Here is a 17,759-nt window from a genome sequence, read left to right on the forward strand (position 1 = left end):
TCCTTTTTTTTTTTTTTTTTTTTAATTCATAGGGGATTAATTTCGCAGGGAGCTCGGGGAGTACCTGCCGTGCAGGCGCAGTTACGAACCGCGATTTTCGCATCGCCGCTTGCAGACACGGCTCTTTCCCAAAACGCCCTTTCAGCCTAACGCTCGCATTTGAAGACGCCGTCGCCTGGCTGCCTCTCATGTACTACCGCGGTTAACTATTTGCGCCGCTCCCCGCCGGCTCAGGCGGCCGAACAGTTAACGCAGGCCTCTGGGGGGGGGTGGTGGTGAGGGTGGTGGTCGTGGTAAATAACCCCCTCCGCCAGCAGCGGCCCCCCCCGGCTGCTTGTGCCTGCCCCGCCGCCGTTAACCCGCCGCGGCCTTCGCTCCACGAAGCCGCCGCCGCTGCCGCTGCCGCAGGGAGGGCGGGGGGGGGGGGGGTCAGCCAGCGGCGGGCAGCCCCGGCACGACGGGGATGGGGGGAGGCCCAAGACACCCCATTCCCCCCCGCCCTGTGCCACGGCCCGGAGCAAGGGGGGGGGGGGGGGGGGGGGGCGCTCCGTTCCCCCCCCAACGGCCCCAGTGCGCAGGCGCCCACCCCCCAGCACCGCGGGGTTGAGGCGGGGGGGACAACTGAACCGTTGGGTGCGCGCGGCGTGGCGGTTTACACGTTAACGAGCCCCCGGCCGGAGGTGAAGGGACGGCAGCCGCGCGCCTGCGCTGTGCCGCGCGAAACCTGCCCGAGGGTGGGGGTGGGGGGAAGCCGAGCGAGGGAGTCCGTTCGCTCTGCGCATACGCAGCGGCGCACCTCGCGCTGGCCGGCAACGCGGGCGGCGGGGGAGAGTTTGCGCATGCGCAGAGCGGGGGCCGCGGCGCAGTGGGTTGGCGGCTGCGCAGTAGGGCGGCGGCGGCCGTGGGGGGGGGAGGTGGTGCCGCGGAGGGGGGAGGGGAGGAGGAGGAGGAGGGGGAGGAGGAGGAGGAGGAGGAGGGAAGGCGGGGGGGGCCGAGAGCGAGGGAGGGTTTATCGGGCGGCCGATTTTGGTTAAAATATTCAAAATGGCGGACGGAGGAGCAGCGAGTCAAGATGAGAGTTCGGCGGCGGCGGTGGCGGCAGCGGCAGGTAATCATTACTGCATTTTACATATTCATATTCATACTCGCACACGCGGCCCCCCCGCCGCCCGCCCGCCCCGCTTAGCATAATTTATTAGTACTCAGGATTATTATAATTAACGGCACAGGAGGGAGCGGGGGGGGGAAAGAAGGAAAGCAGCCTCCCCGTGCGGGGAGACACACACACATACACACGCACACACACACACGCTCCCTCCCTCGCCCGCTCCCTCACACGGAGCCGCACTCGCACCCGCCCGCACGCCGGGGCACCGGCGCCTGGGGCAGGCAGCGGGGCGATGGGGGGCGGTGGCGCGGGCGGCGGCGGCGGCGCAACGGCGAGGCGGTGGGGTTGGGGTGGGGAGTCGGCGAAGTGTCTGTGGCGGGGGGAAGCCGGGGTGGTGGTGGGGGGAGGGCATCCCCGCACCCAAAAGCGGTCGGAGGTGGCTAGCCGCCACCCGGCCCGCACGCCCACAATAAAAGCCGCTTTACATATTCATGACGGGGGGGGGGGGGGAACGGGGGATGCTGCTGGAGCCGTCCCGGCGGGGGCCGCGGGAGGGGGGGAGGTGAGCGGCCCCCCGAGTGGAGCAGGGTCCCCCCGCCGGCGCGGCGGCGGTAGGACGGAGGGGGACCCCGCAGTGGGGCCGGGTGAAGGTAGAAAGATTTGGTTTCCTCATTTCGCCTCTCATTGCCCCCCCCGCCCCCGCCCGCATCTCCCCCAGCCAGGGTTATTTCCCCAGAGTCTGGGGCCTGCAGGCGTGGGGTGGATGGGTGCGGATGGCCGCGGGGAGGGGTAGGACGGGAGCGTGGTTTGGCTCTTTATTTAAAGCTCCCCCCTCTTCTCCGCCCCCCCAGCCCACCCCCCCCCCACCCCACCGTAAAGGGCAGGTTCAATGGGGGGTGAGTTGTGGGGTGTGCGGGCAGTTTCTCCGTTCTCCCCTCCGACGGGCGAGGCCGCCTGTGTGCACCCACGAAGGCTGGATTTGCCCCGGTGGTATTTGGCCTCCTGCTCCCGGGGGGAGCGGGGTGCTGCGGCCCCCGGGGCAGGCCCCTGGGCACCGGCCAACGGCCCCGCGTTCCCTTGGCCCGGGGTGGCGGGGCAGGGGCGGGCGGTGGTGCCGGCAGCCCCGGTGGGCTGGCACTGGGGGTGCGGGTCCCGTCCCTCTCCCTCGCTTGCTTGCGCGCTCTCTCTCTCTCTATCTCTCCTTCTCATTTGAATAATGTCTAATTCGGGGAGGTTTATATTATTGAAATGGCCGCCTGGCTTTCCCCGCCTCTCATGTTTAGTAATTCAGACCTTTAATAACAGCCACTCAGAGCCCAACGCCGTGTTTATATTTTACATTCGCCCCATGTGCTTTTGTGGTTCAATATGATTCTTCTTTCTTGCTCTCTCGCTTTTTTTAAATTTTCTTGGCAACCCACAGGGCCCCGAGATCAAACCCAGGCTGTGTGAGGAGAGGAGGGGGGAGAGCTAGGCCCTGGCTCCTCTGGCAGGCGCCTAGGCCTCACTCTCTGCTGCTTGATTTATTTACTAATAACCAAAATGACCCCCCCATCTCCACTCCACCCCTGCCAGCAAAAACAAAACCCTCCTGGGGCTTGAGCAGCATCAGATCTGCTCATAGATTCTCAAACACTCATGTCTCTTAAATAAGGAGCTTATTTTTAATTTATAGCAACTCAAGACTGTAAAGCTGTTCCTTTCATATCTGCTTTTCAGAGGCTTGGGCATTTTTGGTCCCTTTGTCCTTGATTCTTTTCCTTAAAGGAGAGTTGCTTCTAATTTACGTTTCCTGGCACTGAGAGAGCTATAGAAGACACACTCAAAATCTGAACAGCTTTCCTCCTCCCTCTGAACACAAACAGAATTGAATACATTGAAGATAATCTTATTCACCTTCTTTTTGCTTAGTGTGGGTGCAGTTTAACAGTGCAGTGTGTCAGATGCTTTTGTTGCTGCTTGTATCTTTGGCTGTTCTGGGTTGTTTTTTGTTGTTTTTTTTTTTTTTTTCTTTCATTTATGTTTGGCTTTCAAGACAGAAGATACTACTAGGCAGTACAGGGTCTAAAAAGGAAGATAAGTTTTCTGTGATTGTGTCATAAGAACACCAAGTGAAAATTGAAATTAATCCTCTTAAATTGTCTGGAGTAATTAAGTTTTAAACCAAGTACTAGTCTATTTAGAAAGAAAATAAATCTACTACTTTATTAGGAAGAAGCAGTAAGTAAAAAAAAAATTATGCAGGGATGGGTTTCAGATAAAACTGTAGGTTTTAATTAGTGACCATTGTTTTCACCCTGTGGAGAAAAAGGACCTAACAGCAGGGTACTTCAAAGTAGCAGTGCCAGATTAGCATGTAAACATGTCTAGGAAGAGAGTTCACATACAAATGCAGAGGGCGTATTTTGTAGTTTGGTTCTAAATTTAATTTGTCACAAAATACTATGCTGCAGCTAATGAAAAGCATTTTGATTTAAAAAATAATGACTCAGATTATTTATCCTTTTTCTTCACCCTTGGTGAAGACAGGCCTTGAATACTAGAAGAAGAAAATCTGTAGAAGCGGTAATGAGACTGTTCAGGTGACTGACTGTTTCACAGACCAACAGCACAAGGCTGGCTGGACAAAAAGCAGTAATATGATTTCATGCCTTAAATAGCATATGTTTTTGCACTCGCTTCACAAGATGTGGTCAAGCCGATGATGTCATTGGCCAGAGGACAAGGTGCCGTTAATTTGATTTATTGACCTGGGGTGAGGTGTAGCACTGAAACCTTCTCATAGGGAAACCATTTATCTGAGGACAATTTCCTTTATAGCAGCAATTTAACCACTGCTGAGACTGTAGATATTTTATCCAGCACGGTAAAAATGTACATTGCATCTTGCAAACAAAATTTCTTTGTCACTGATGTTTCGGTAATTTTTATAGAATGGAATACTGGACAGTGGTCTTGTGCAGTTTTATGGCCGCGCTGGGGTTTATAACTCTGAAGTCAGGTATTTGCATGCCAAAATACAGATGTATTTCTCTAAAACATATATTTGTGTGCCTGTTTTATAGCTTAAAATTTTACTAGAACATGATGTGGATAGAAATGTGCCTTCACCAGTGAAGCCCATGGGCAACACGTTTGTGGGAACCCCCTTTTCCCAAACCCTGGCATCATCTTCACTTGTTGGAAGGTCCCGAGACTGGTGTGTGGGTATTATTCCTCAGTCTTGAGTAAGGACTTTTATGTTAGTTTGTCACTGAGGAGTGTCATATTTTAAGCTGTTTCTTGGACCTTCTCTGCCAGTGATGGGTGGGAGAGTAAAAGAAACTTTTTTTCTTCCCTCTCAACTACCTGCCTGTGGTGAGGATGGAGGGTTGTGCTTCCTAATCCTTACCACATGAATAGGGTCTCCCATTTTGGCTGTCCTTTCAGCTTTTACTTTATTAGGGACAGAAGGAAGAAGTCTTATCCTCCCCATGAAATAGTTCCACTGCCTGATTACCTCTGCTCATTTATCAAGGTGGCTCTGCCTTTTTCCTGTGTGTTTTTTTTTTTTTTTTCTTTTTCAAAACTGACCAAAACTTACTAGTTGAACATCTGGCTGGAAAACAGGCTAAGCTGTGTCAGTAGCCATGCTGCTGCATGTGGAGCAGAATTGGGAAGGTGTCAGTATGGTGATTGCACAACTAGAGAAGCTAGAGCTTACTCCTCATTTCCTAGAAGGAAGGGGGAAGAATCTGAGCTTCCCAGCCTGTCATTTTAAGAGGAAAAAAAAATATCGCAGATTTGTTGTCGCTAACAGTTTCTCAAAGATTAGCCTGCAGTAATAATTCAAGCAAATAAGTGTTAATACCGGCTTTCTGATGCTGAATGTGGATAGCTTCTGAATGCTTGTCTTAGCAAGTAATGGTGATGATGTCTGGAGTTGCCTCACTTGATGGAATCGGTGAGGTAGCCTTCAACTTGGGCTGTCTTTAAACTTGGGAAGCAACAACATATTCTGTGTTATGAGTCTCTTAGGCGGTGTGAAGAAGTGTTTTTCCTACTTCTTCTCAATCGTAATAATGCATGCCCCAGAAAAATGAGTTTTTGATCACCGTTGCCAAATAATGTTTCTCAGATTTCAAGTGGTAAATTCTCCGTTTAGAGTCTCTCACTTTTGCTGTTTTCTGTATGTTCAAATGAGTGAGAATGCAAAGAATTTTGGGGTAAATATTTTTTTGTCCATGCTGTCCAGAATGTTTTTGTTTGATTGTTCTGTCATTCAGCTTCTTTCTGTTAAATAGTATTCATCTCTTCCATAGACAAGTTGGGTTTCTCTGCTGGTTCTCTGGTAAATTTGCAATATTTTTTTGTAGCATGCAATAAATTTTCATTTACTGTTCTCTAATTTTGGCTCCTGTGGAGTTCAAGACTTCAAAACAGAATACAGCATTTTTAATATGCAGATCTAGTCAGTTAATTTTCTTACCTTTTTTCCAGCATTATTTTTCTATTCTCCTCAAACTGTTGTTGCCCATAGGGCAATAATCTCGATACTGATATTTTATACAGCTGACAATTAGGCACCCTCTGGTACTTGCACTTACAGCTTTATTATTTTTATCTTGAGAGAATTAGTGGTGGTCCTGGCAAATGACTGTCTTTTATGACATATGTAGTTTCAGTCTCTGTGACAAAGGTGTTGTCAAAAGGAGGTGTTGAACAAAATTAAGTATGACTTGAGTGTCCCAAATGTGATATGCTTGGTTTGGGTGCTTAAGCTAGTATGTGAATGAGAGACCATCTCATGTTGCTGAATAGATTTACAGTGCTGGCTGTTTACTACTGCAGAGATTTGCTTCTGTGTTGACAAATTTTCCCACCCCTTTTCCTGTTGTGTTACATTGTTATACAGGGCAAGTTAAGCCTGGGATTTGTTGGACTGAGTGCGGGAGATAAATTTAGAGGAACGATACTGGTCTTGGTTAGTGAGTATTAAGTAATTGCTTGTATTTCACTTGAAATTGTTTGACAATTGCCGATCTGAGAAAGAACATGTACATAGATGTATTTTCCTTTCCATAGTTCTTTGCAGTAAACTTCTTGAATTGTGTGAATAGGTCCTCATGCTGCTTCGTGTGCACTTATTTTTCTCTGTAGAAAAGGAAATAATTACTTAAGATCTCAGTATTATTCCTTTCCCTAATTTCTTATTTCACAACTGGCTAGGAAATATCCACATTTGTTAACATAACTGTATTATAAATTATGAGCTCTATGGTGCATTACAAAGTCATTGCCAAAGGAGTTGGTTGTTTGGTTTTTTTTTGTAGACTGCTACTGGCTAATTGAATTATTTAAGGATTAATAAACAACATAGTTGAGTGATGAAGTGTTGGTTTGGTATCGAGGATTTACTGGGTTCCAGTTCTGAGTTGGTCACCAGTTTTGCTCGCTTTGCTATTCTGGGCTAAATCTGTGTAATGGGAATTGCAGAGCACATTTTCACAGAGGTGTTGCTAGGGGAATAATTAGCTAATGTTTTGTAGTGTTTCTGAAGGTAAGAATACTGTGATTCTTCTGCTTTTACGTGTAATCATCCAAGCTTGTGTTCAGGTTAAACTTTGCTTACAATGTTTCAGTGCTGGTACTGTTCATGTACTCTCATCAGTGATGAAGGCCTCCTGTTGTAAAGGCAGATTACTGTCAGTTCTAACTAGAATGTGATGTAGATCTGCTGTAGGGTATGCAGTTCAATGACAGTTTAAATCAGCCCAAGCCTGTCCTCATCTCCCTGTGTGTTCCTGCCCCCTTCTCTGCACTGGTGCAGATGCTTGCCTGATTCCTTTGCTGAGCTAGTTCAGGGAATTAAATTGGCAGAAAACAAGCCTTGCCAAAAATAATGAATAGGTTTTTTGTTGGTTTAGCTCTCTGAACTGGCTTACAATGAGATTAGACAAATAGCAGTACCAATCAAGGAAGGGAACAAGAAGCATACATGTTGACCCAAGTCTTCTCATAATTTCATTCTCTCTGATGGCTTTGCTGTCGGCATAAATGGGGAGTCATGCTCTTGGCCATGTGATTCTACCACTTACTTGGCACCTGTCTGGGCCCTTACTGGTTTCCAGGATGCTCTAGCTTAACTTGCTAACCTGGTGGAAAACTAGCCGCAGATAATTTTAGATCTTTGGTTTTTGAGTTGAAATTGGCTCAACAAAGGCCTTCAAGTGCAAGAGAGAGGGTAGAACCATGTGAGTGAAAGTGGAGGAAGGGGAAAGAAGGAAGAGAAATGAAGCTTCCTCTTTTCAAAAGCAGCAGCAAGCATTCTGGCTAGCTTAGTTGTATTATATAGCTTTACTTTTAGATTGACATAAACCACTGTGAAACCACAGTTGATTGAGTTGATGAACTCGGTTCATCTAAAATGGTACTGGCCCAAGGGAAACGATGAGAATGTATAGCCGTGGGCACTATGCTGGACCTCCTGTTCTAGCAGCAGGCTATACGTAGACACTGAAGTGGTGAAACTGCATCTAAGTAAAAGAGTAGCTTAGAAACCAATAGATGCTGAAAATTTGGCGTGGTTTGTGCTGTCATAGGTATGATTGCATTAATGGTAGCCGTGGCAGAAACTCTTAAATAAAAATTGTGGATGAGACCTTTAAGTGGCTCCCATTATTTTAGTGCGGCTTACAATGAGACACCTCTCTAAAAAGGACTGTGGCTTAAAAAGACATATTGGCAAAAGTACTTGGGAAATTACAGATGCTGTTACTTCTGCTAAATTTTGGACTGATAGCCCTGTAAAGCAACCTTTAAAAAAAGAAACCACAAAAACCCCAAGCATAACTGCTTCAGCCATTTAACGTGATCACTCTGAGACAGATTTATCTTTTCTATAAACCGTGATATTGTGACAAGGAGTCTTTTGCTCATAATTCCTTTTATTTTTTTTTTCTTCCCAGAAATCAGATTTGGCTGTATAGAAATGAAGTAGCATATATAGCATGTTTGACATTGTATGACAGGGCATGAAGTTTTAGGAAAGGCAGATATGAACAGCTAAGTTACTAAAATAGTAAATACAGTTGAAGACTTAAAAATAAGTGTAGAAAAACCTGTTGAATCAGGCTGGAGATGTAGCTTGCTTCTTTTTTCCCCTCCTTTTCTTTAAGAGCTGTTAGGAAGCCACCATTCTTTTTTGCAGTGAGCTCCTTTGCTATTTGTTCTCTTTGTCCTTTTGATGATTCAGTTTTATTTGAAAAATACCATGTGACTTAGTAATTTGTGCTTGACCACACCAGTGTGAAGTTGTAGCTTTATACTACTTGGATATAGCTGAGGGGGAGGACTATACAGTGAATACAGGTAGAAATGACTCAGATGTTTGATGAATCACTCATTTCTAAATTATTATTATTTAATACAGTCTACTGAATGAGAAATGAGATTCGGGTTTCTTCCAGGCATGCTGTTGCAAAGATGCCTTTCTAATTATTCATAATTTTGTTTCTTACCTGCTGATCTTTAGTAGGTTATCACTTTTATTTGACTTTTCAAATGTAGGTTTAAATAGATATTTGCATTTGCTTATTTCTAAAGCTGCAGAGATATAGGTATGCCAGGAAATGCTACCTCCCCTCCCTACCAATTCCTCTAGGAGTCTTTCCCACCACGTCCTCCAATGCATGCACACACATCTGTATGCACACATGCTTTGGAAAAAGTACCAGAAAGCGTGGGCTGGGGACAGTTTCTTCTAGGTGTCGTAGTAGTAGAAGACATTACTGCTTCTGACTGTCAGAGTTTCCTGTTCCCCTGCATCTATAGCTGGGTCTGCCAGTTTGGGTACTGAGTAAGCCCTTTCAGTTAAAATTAGCTGGGTTAATAAAGACTGATCTAAGCTGCCTAAAGGAGCCCAGATAATTCTGATTGAAATCTATGAGTGAGGGATCCTCTGAGTTGCTTTGTCATCATACCTGAGGGTGCAGTTCATGTTACACTTAATCCAATTTAAGGGTGGGTTGCTGCCAAAAAGAAGTGGGAACGTAAGTATGAAGAGTATTGGGCCATCGCTTTCTGGGCTATTGTCTGTTTTGACAAAGCCTGTGGAAAACTGTGTCCTAGCTTCTGGCAGAAATGGGTTGGGATTGTGTGGAAGAGCTGGAGGTAGGAGGGCAAAGGGAGCAGTAACTTTCCACATGTAACATTTGTTTCTGAATGAGGGTGTCTGTTCTCACTGTTAGAAAGACCCGGTACTTTTCAGGCTGTATTGGACTTTCCAGTGGTACTTTTCTGTTTTTATCGAATTTATGTTGATCCGAACGGCACAGTGTAAGTTGTTATATGAGTATTTCCGGTATCTCAAGTGAAGCATGCATTCCCTTAAACGGACTTTATCATAAGGTTATCTTTACTTGCTGTTCATTTCGGTCAGGATATAGTTATTTAGAGAGCTTATGGCAACAAAGCTAGCTAAACTTGGGAACTTAGGAGTATGTTTCAGAACAATTGAGAACGTACACTTCAGTATATTTATTTAGTCCGAGGTCTACTAGCGTCTGACTTCAAATGAGTCACACTGTCTCACATGGCAAGTTGTTTGAATCGCACCGTTGCTAACCTTTATCCATCTACTATTTTACTGCCAGCATAGCTTCCCTTTGGTTAGGAGGGGTGTACCAAAGTAAGAAAGAAGCCATCAGCTGCCAGGCTGCACTGTTGCCTATCAAATTTTGCCAGCCACTGCTCTAGGAAAACGCAGTAGCAGCAGTTGTAGAGCAAACTTTTAGTCAAAGCTCTCAAAAGAGGACACATCGGGCAGAAAAGCGTAAACTAGAAACCTGACAATTTTCCAAAATTTATTTTACTCAGTTTGAATCTTGTGAAGTTGCAGAAATTTTTAATGTTATCTGGTTTTAAACTAACCTTTGCTGCTTACCCTTTTTCTTTTTTCAGTCTCTGCAAGGTTGTACAAAGAAGGGCTAAGCAGTCTGTTGCATGTTGGTTTTCACCTCTGGCTCAGGCAGGTGCTGAGCTGCAAATTTTTGACATTTGGGAATGTAATCAGCAATACTATCCTTCTGCATGCCCTGCTTTTACTCTCTTTCCTAGGTGTCTGCTGGTGACTGCTGTTGGAGGAGGGTCAGGTAGATCCTTGGTCAGAGCCAGTATGGTGATTTTAGTACTTTCTTTGAAACAAAAACTTCCCACTTATTTCTCAGTCCATCTTAAGTTTTGCACTTGTTCTTTTTGTATCCTAAAGTGCTCAGGCGCACCATAAAAGAGTTCAGGAAAGGTGATGTTCCTAGTTTTCTCTGCACATTCCTAGCTCTGTAAAACAACCAAGGGATTGCTCCAAGGCTTTCTTACTAACTTCTCGTTCCCTATCAGGGAACTAGAGAACTAAAAGCTCCTTTTGCTCTCTTACTGTATGAAGATAAGGGGAAGATAAGAGAGTGGGTATTAAAAATTCAGCCTCTGTTACTACTTCATGGGAAAGATCCACAACTGAGTGGATTCTTAACTCCTTAAGACCCACTGAGGGTCTTGAGCGTGTTTGAGAATTACCCTACAGACAGGGACTGCAGAAATCTGTATAAATTTTCAGCTTATTTTATTTCAAGGCTGTTCCTTTTCTTATTACAGTGGGAGACAATGGCATTGTAAAGAATATCTTCTCTCAGTTCTGAGAGATAAAAATGCTGTGTTTTATTGTGATATGGTTTAATTTGGTTTGGAACCTAGTTGCAACATGGTTCCATCTTATATTGTTCAGTTCAGTGGTGCAGAAGGGACTTGTTCCAAATATACTAAGGACTTCCTAAAGCCCAGTTCCCTAAAACTTCCCGAGAATGCACTTCAGCCATGCCTGTGTTGTGAAAATCTACTTCATTAATATCATTCTCAATATAGTTAAAATTAAAAACGTATCCAGGCACATCTTGTAACATGTTTTAATAATATCTATAGTAAACATAGTTATTTTTTAAACAGCTAAAAATAAAGGATGTAGTATTGTATTTAAGCGCTTATATGCTTATGTTTTCTGTAATTGTGGATAATGAACTCTGCAACAGTGTAAAGGCTTTGCTATATTGAAGTTTGAATAAAGGCATAAGAGTTAGAATAGGTGTTTGGCATCCTAAATCTAGCCTTTTGGTTTGGTGGGCGAGAGAGGAGGGACAAGTAGTGTTTCTTTGTGTTGAGGTGTGAGGTGTCTCTAGTAGGGTTTGCAAGTGTTGTGGGCACCTCTAAAGATCACAGCAGAATATTTTTAGTTGTTACTTCTGTTATTGATAAATGAATGATACAAGAAAAAATACCATGTACAAAGGGCCAGCACTTAACATCTTCTCATTTCCCTACTTAATGTTAACATAAGCAAAAGTTAAACGTAACAGAAGGACTGTTGGGGAAAACCTAATATACAAGTTCATTTTAAAGTTATATCAAAAGCTCTCCAAATTCTTGATGCAATCCATAATTTTCTGTATGCACTTGGAGAAGACACATTAGTTGCTTAAGGGATCAGTTAATCTGTCAATCTTTCAAAAAACAAAATTAACTGCAGGCACAGTGGTATTTTTTTCATGACTTATTAAGTAGTGATTTATAATTGTGTGGGTTAGAGCTAGAAATGCTCTGTTTACTAATAAGGAAGGGAAGGTCATTGCCATTTGTCCTGTATTTACATCACAAATAGGTCTGTGAATTGTATAATACGGACACTTCAAGAAATTTATACTCAGAATTGGAGAGAAGTTGAGAACTCTGCATTACTGACATAACCTGCTTGAGGTCTTATCAACTTGCTTCTTTGAGTTCTTCTCTGAGTTTGTGGCAGTTGTATTAACTGTATTTGATGTATTAGGATATATGCTTGTTATCACTAAAGGCAGTGTCTGTTCCTAAGGTTTTTTTTAAAACATGTGGAAGATTGTTCATTTCTTTACCTTTCAGTGGCCGGGAGTAGATTGACACACTCAGCAATTTCCTTAGAATATTTTGTCAACTATAGTCATTTCCTGACTACGCTTCATATTACGGAAGGTTAGTTAAACTGGGGATTTTCATGGCATCATCATTCAAGCAGTGATCATCATTGTTGGTTGTGTGAAATAATATTAGCAGAACATTTAAAACAGAAACATATGGGATACAGCTGTCTACTAATCACCTGTATCTGAAACTCCTCATTTTACTGTTTGTATTCTCTAATTTGTCTAATACTCATTTGTTCAGACAGTCTTTATAAAGAGAGCGGGGACTGGAGAGACAAGTTACTTCACTACTTCTGTCCTTTGGTTTTGGTGTAATTGCTGTACTTGATAGCAATAGCGAAAGTGTCCAACAAAGGTACGAAGCCAATGTAGAAATGTGGTGCTGTTGTTTAATTAGTAACTAGGACAATTTTGTTTTCTTAGAAGCTGAAAAAACCCATCAATGCATCCTGAAACTGTTTAGACACATTGACTAATTACATATGATTGTGTGGAAGTGTTCTCTGCTACAGCAATAATTTATGGATTGCTCTTTAAGAACCATTGAGGTAGCAAATAAGTATACTTCATACTTTACTATATAGTGTGGTCTGTTTGTTAAATTTTGTTTTGAAACAATTTATTTGTTGCTAATCAACTCTAAGGTTGAACTGTGAAACCCTATCTGGTATTACTGACCTAGAGCCCTGACTTTTTTTTATTCAGCAAGTTAATATGAAGTAGTCAGTTTTCCAGTGTGTTTTCCCTCATGTGCCTTTGTAATACTGAGTGATTTATTTCAACAAATATTTGAGATTGCAACATCGTGTGGCATTTGTGCATTTAATACTTAACTGTTAGTCAAAATCTAATTGTGACCTGATAAATTGTCAACTGCTTAGCTTTTTTTTTTTTTTTGAAAGATTTAATTTCTGAAGCTTTTACATTTGTGAATGATGAGGAGCTGGGAATAGCAGATGTTCCTCATGTAAAATAGGACTGTTTAGAGGAAAAGGGATGAGGTTTTTATTTATAAGAAAGCTGCTCTCGTGCTGTTCTCAGAGCCCTGCAGATTTGAAGCATTGCATTTAGTGAGTGCATTGAAAAACACATGACTAGTGTTCAAGGCCCTGCTGGGGCAGTCCTTAAACAAAAGGAGTTGTGGGCTCTAAATGGGGAATATGTTCTTTATCAATAAGTCCTACTTCTGTGTGATAGTTCCAATTTGACTATTTGTATAGCTTCTTGAAATAAAAACTGGAAAATTTTTTTCAGGAGTTTTTTGCCCTCTGTTTAGTGTCTGAACAGAGGTTTGTTGTATATGACTGCAGTCATATGGATAGGAGAGGAAGGCACAAAGAGAAGAATTACTCTGTACTGGAAAAATTGAGGAACACTGTGGAAGAAAAACATCATTTTTTCAATTAGAGTCTCTTTATCACATGTATGCTTTATCAGACCTCTTTATGTGTGCCCGAGTGTTTAAAAAGTCTCACACCAGGTGAACAAAATAAGAGGTATTGAAAAGGCAATTTACTTACAGTAATATCTTATTTCCTGTGTTGTTGACTAGATTTGTGTTTGAATAAGACCATTTCTTTTGTGGCAGCACAGGTGCTCCTTGATTCTGCAGCGAAGGCAGTATTCTGTGCTTGATACTAGCTAGTTGCCATGGCAACAATTATGATGTCATGAATTCAGTACAGTGACTTCACTGCAGTGTATTTTATCTTTATTCTCAGTTTTCTTCAGATCTTGCTAGCAAACCAAAAAGCATCAATGTGTGATACTGTGACTTGTTTATTTTGTGATAACAATGACTAATATGATCCATATCTCTTTCTCAAAATAAACCTAATTCCTGCTTACCTTTAAATTCACTCCTGGAGTCTGGGAAATCAGACCTTGCATTTTCATTTATTTGGACCTGTTTCAGCTATACTAGCCCAAAAAGTTTGCCGATACGAATGAACAGGAAAATATTTATTTTTTTTTCCACCACTCAGTTGTGATTCTTTGCAGCTGAGAGAAATGTGTGCTCATTTAAAACTGAAAATGTGAGAGTAGCAGTGTCCTGTTATGTTTTTTCTCCCAGAATAATTTGTTCAATTCTGGCTTGCCTTTCTTAGTGCTGTTCTATTTCTGAAGCAGGTAAAATGTTTTCTTAGTCTCTTTCAAGGGTTTGTTGACCTGCAAATTGTACTGGGAAACTTCCTGCCCATCAGCCTTTGGAAGTGGTCAGCTGTTTTCTGTTCTCTGAACACTTCCATTTATCACTGGGTTGTGCACCTCCATTTCACAGGTATCAGAGCTGACTGTTCAGTGCATACTCTTTTGCCATAGTCCTCCATTGCCATAGTCATAGAGAATTATTTAGCATTTTTCCTACATTTTTAAAGTGATATGACTTCCAAATATAGCCCCAGTAAAAATGCCAATAAAAACATTGAGTTTAACTAGCCTGCCTTTCTTTTGTTGATATAACTGTGTGTCTGTTTAGAGCTGGCTTATTGGCTTAACTCAAAGGTTGTCTGAGACTTCTGGGCCATCTGACTTTACATTATCAGTGAATAGCGCAAAGTGTGTTAAAATGGTATGCCAGGTATTTTTTGTATGGCTTTTTTTGGTCTCGGCAAGTAAAATGTTCTTCACCTTTGGCTTAGTTTGACAAAGGTAGTTTCTGTGTATAGGTAGGGCCTAAGTATGTTGTTGTAAGTGTGCTGAAAGCCTTTCTGATAACAGGAGAAAATGTAGGATGTGCTGATTTCTTCCTGTAGCTTACAGCTGTAGTGATCATTTGCATTAAATTGTATTGAGCATATATCCATTTAGGTGAGGTTAGAATTAAATGACCTTTTCACATTTTTCTTCCTCTGAAGAAAGATGGAGACTTGAAAAGCACCCACTAGCAAGTGGGAGGTTATCATGGACAGTGTGTAAGGAAGATGAAAAACATAACAGGAAAATTGAAGTTGCAGTTGTATTTCTGCAGAAAAGAAAAAATATCCTGTGTAGCCTGTCATTTATGATAAGCGTATCATGGAAGTTAAATTCTGACATGCTGCAACTGGAGTTAAGAATATGTGATAGATGTTTTTGTTAATGAGCTACTAATAGGGAGCAAACTGCAAAATACTGATGCAGGTACTGTTACCATTATCTAAGTGCAGAGGTCCTGTGCTTGAAGATTTGCTAGTTTATGTTGGTAATGGCTGTGCTTAGAATTAGCTTTTTTCTTTAATCAGCATAAATGTGCTATTGATGGGGTAGTTCATGTTAAATTCTCTAAATGCTCTTTCAAAACCGTAGACATTTTTATCTTACTATAATGTCTGTGCACATGGAGGGTTTTACTCATTTAAGAGTACTGGTATTATTTGGTTGCTAAAGCTTTTGGTTTTTAGACTAGTTTTATGTGATCCTCAGAGTAGCCTTTTGTAATTTACGTGGGGTTTTATATTTTTGTTCATTTCTAAACATTAGGATTTTTCTAAACTTACAGGTTTTCAAGATGCGGTCAGATGGGGTGCTAGAGATTCTCATCTAGGCTCCCTTTCCCACAAAAGGTTGGACCAGGTGATCTTTTGAGGTCTCTTCTAGTCTGGGCTAGTCCAGAATTCTAGGATTAAGCTATTGGAGGGAATAACTGCATTCTTAATGGCAAACTGACATAACTGTGCATGAAAAATTGCTAGCTCAAAACTCTAACTTCTAGTCAGTTCCCATCAGTGTTTGTATGAATGAGTGTTGCATTTAGAAATAGTATTGTGGCAGTTAATACCAGACTGAATATATATGGAATTTAAAGCTCTGGACTGCAAGTGTCTTGGCAGTGCAAATTCTTCTGAAGAAGTGAAAGGGGAGTGTAGAAGTTTTTTTGAATGCTTAGGGAAAGTGATCACCTCTGCAAAACTCCAGTATGTAAAAATGAAAGGAAACTTGGAATGGAAAAAGCAAAAATAAGTTTTATGGCATGAGTCCCTTGTTCTCTTTTATGAATGGATGGGCATATGGCTTATCTGCAGTGTATAGATATGAAAGGAACCTGCTGCACTTTCCTCAAACTTAACATTTAAGAGAATGGGATGATGGTGCGGGGTGAAGCAACAACAGAAAAACATTACCACCGCCACCCACTTCCAACCCTTTTCTTTTAGAATTATTAAATGAAACACCCTAAACTTTCAGTGCTCTCTTTTATTCTACTCCAAATTCTTCTGTGAGAACTAGTTATGTTCTTGCCCACTGGGACTCGGAAAATAAATAAACTAATTGGAATTGCCTCAGTTAGTGCTGTTGCTTCTGCTTAAAAATACAGCATAAAAACAAGGTAGTACATTAGTGCCTCGTTCACATTACAGGCTTTTACATGCTTTGCTTATACACAGACTAGAACCTATCTTGTAAGTTATTACCAATACTGGTAGTGCATGAAAGAATGGCAATATTGGTGGAAGTATGGCAAATTAATTAGCTTGCATTTCAGGATACAGTGGCAGATAGTGGCTTGAGTTTGTGTTTGTTAGGGGCTTAGGACTAACGGTAGTCTTTTTGTACGTTTTTGTCTGCAGCTTTGAAGACTTTTTCTCCAGGTCAGCAGCTTCAACAGTGAAAAAGAGTTAAATTTCTCAGTGAAAAGAGTTAAAATGCTTGGATGGGTCACTTTGCAGTGCGTACTTAACAGCCCAGAACCAAATTTGGTTCAGAATTGGAGCGTGTGAAAGAGAAATTGGTTCAGAATTGGAGCGTGTGAAAGAGAAATTGGTTCAGAATTGGAGCGTGTGAAAGAGAATTTAGTTCAGAATTGGAGTGTGGAGAAGAAAGCAGAGGCTTGAAGGGCTGCTTACTGCTGTAGAAAAGTTATGAGGCTGGAAATGCCAAGGAGGTATTTCAGGGACAGTATCTGGTGAAAAGCTGAGCTTCTAAACTTTAAACTTGCTCCTGCTCAGGGGTCCCTTCTGACCTATTAACCTATCAACGGGTTCATCTGTCATCATTCTGAATATTAGGTGACCCAACCCACCAGTCCTTTGCTGCTTCCAGTCTGCTGAGGAAGGCTATGAACAGCATCACAGGAAGAGAGACACCTCTTTAGATGTGTCCTGTCCTCTAATAAAAACTCTGCCTTTAGAGGGCAGGGTTTTATTGGCTTCATAAATTGCTATGTTTCTTGCTAAGACCTATATAGAAAATTCTACATACCACCTTTCAAAGAAGTAAGTGTTTGAAACTTAATATTTTTAAAGCAATCAGCAGAATCTTCATTAGTACAGGGGGGCTGGCCTTAACAAGCATATATTAAAATCATTATAGATCAGCTTTGGAGAAAACATACTGCATTAATTGGAAGCCACATGAAAACCTCCATGACAAATTTGTAAATGGAGATAGGTAATTCTGCCCCTAACACCTAGGTCCACAATTGGGAGTGCTATGGGATGCTGGGGTGACGTGGTTATCTTGGCCTCAGCAGGCTGCCTGGCTCCCTTTTTCTGCAGCTCTGATTCAGATTACCCAGCAGTCCTTGTGCTTTGCTATGATCAAACGATACAGCCCTCGCGGAAAAATGTGCTACTCAAAGCTCTGTGTGGCTCCCGTAGCCAACTTGATCTATACAATGGGAAATAGGAAAGCCTTCTTTATCTGATTAAACAGCCGACTTTGGCATGAAATCTCCTTTTTAATAT

At 42.5% G+C, this 17,759-nt stretch overlaps 1 protein-coding gene across 12 annotated transcripts in view; it reads left to right on the plus strand.

The window, feature by feature from the left end:
• Nucleotides 1-1,007: 1,007 nt before the first annotated feature.
• The window catches only part of POU2F1 (POU class 2 homeobox 1), a 113,189-nt gene continuing 96,437 nt past the window's right edge, over nucleotides 1,008-17,759 (plus strand). For all 12 annotated transcript variants that reach the window (XM_054195449.1, XM_054195382.1, XM_054195441.1 and 9 more), the window contains exon 1: nucleotides 1,008-1,108. In XM_054195449.1, coding sequence (XP_054051424.1) covers nucleotides 1,045-1,108 — 64 coding nt within the window. In that variant the 5' untranslated portion in view covers nucleotides 1,008-1,044. The remainder of the gene's footprint in view (nucleotides 1,109-17,759) is intronic.

The sequence above is a fragment of the Rissa tridactyla genome, chromosome 1 (genome assembly GCF_028500815.1).
Source record: "Rissa tridactyla isolate bRisTri1 chromosome 1, bRisTri1.patW.cur.20221130, whole genome shotgun sequence".
Classification (NCBI taxonomy): Eukaryota; Metazoa; Chordata; class Aves; order Charadriiformes; family Laridae; genus Rissa; species Rissa tridactyla.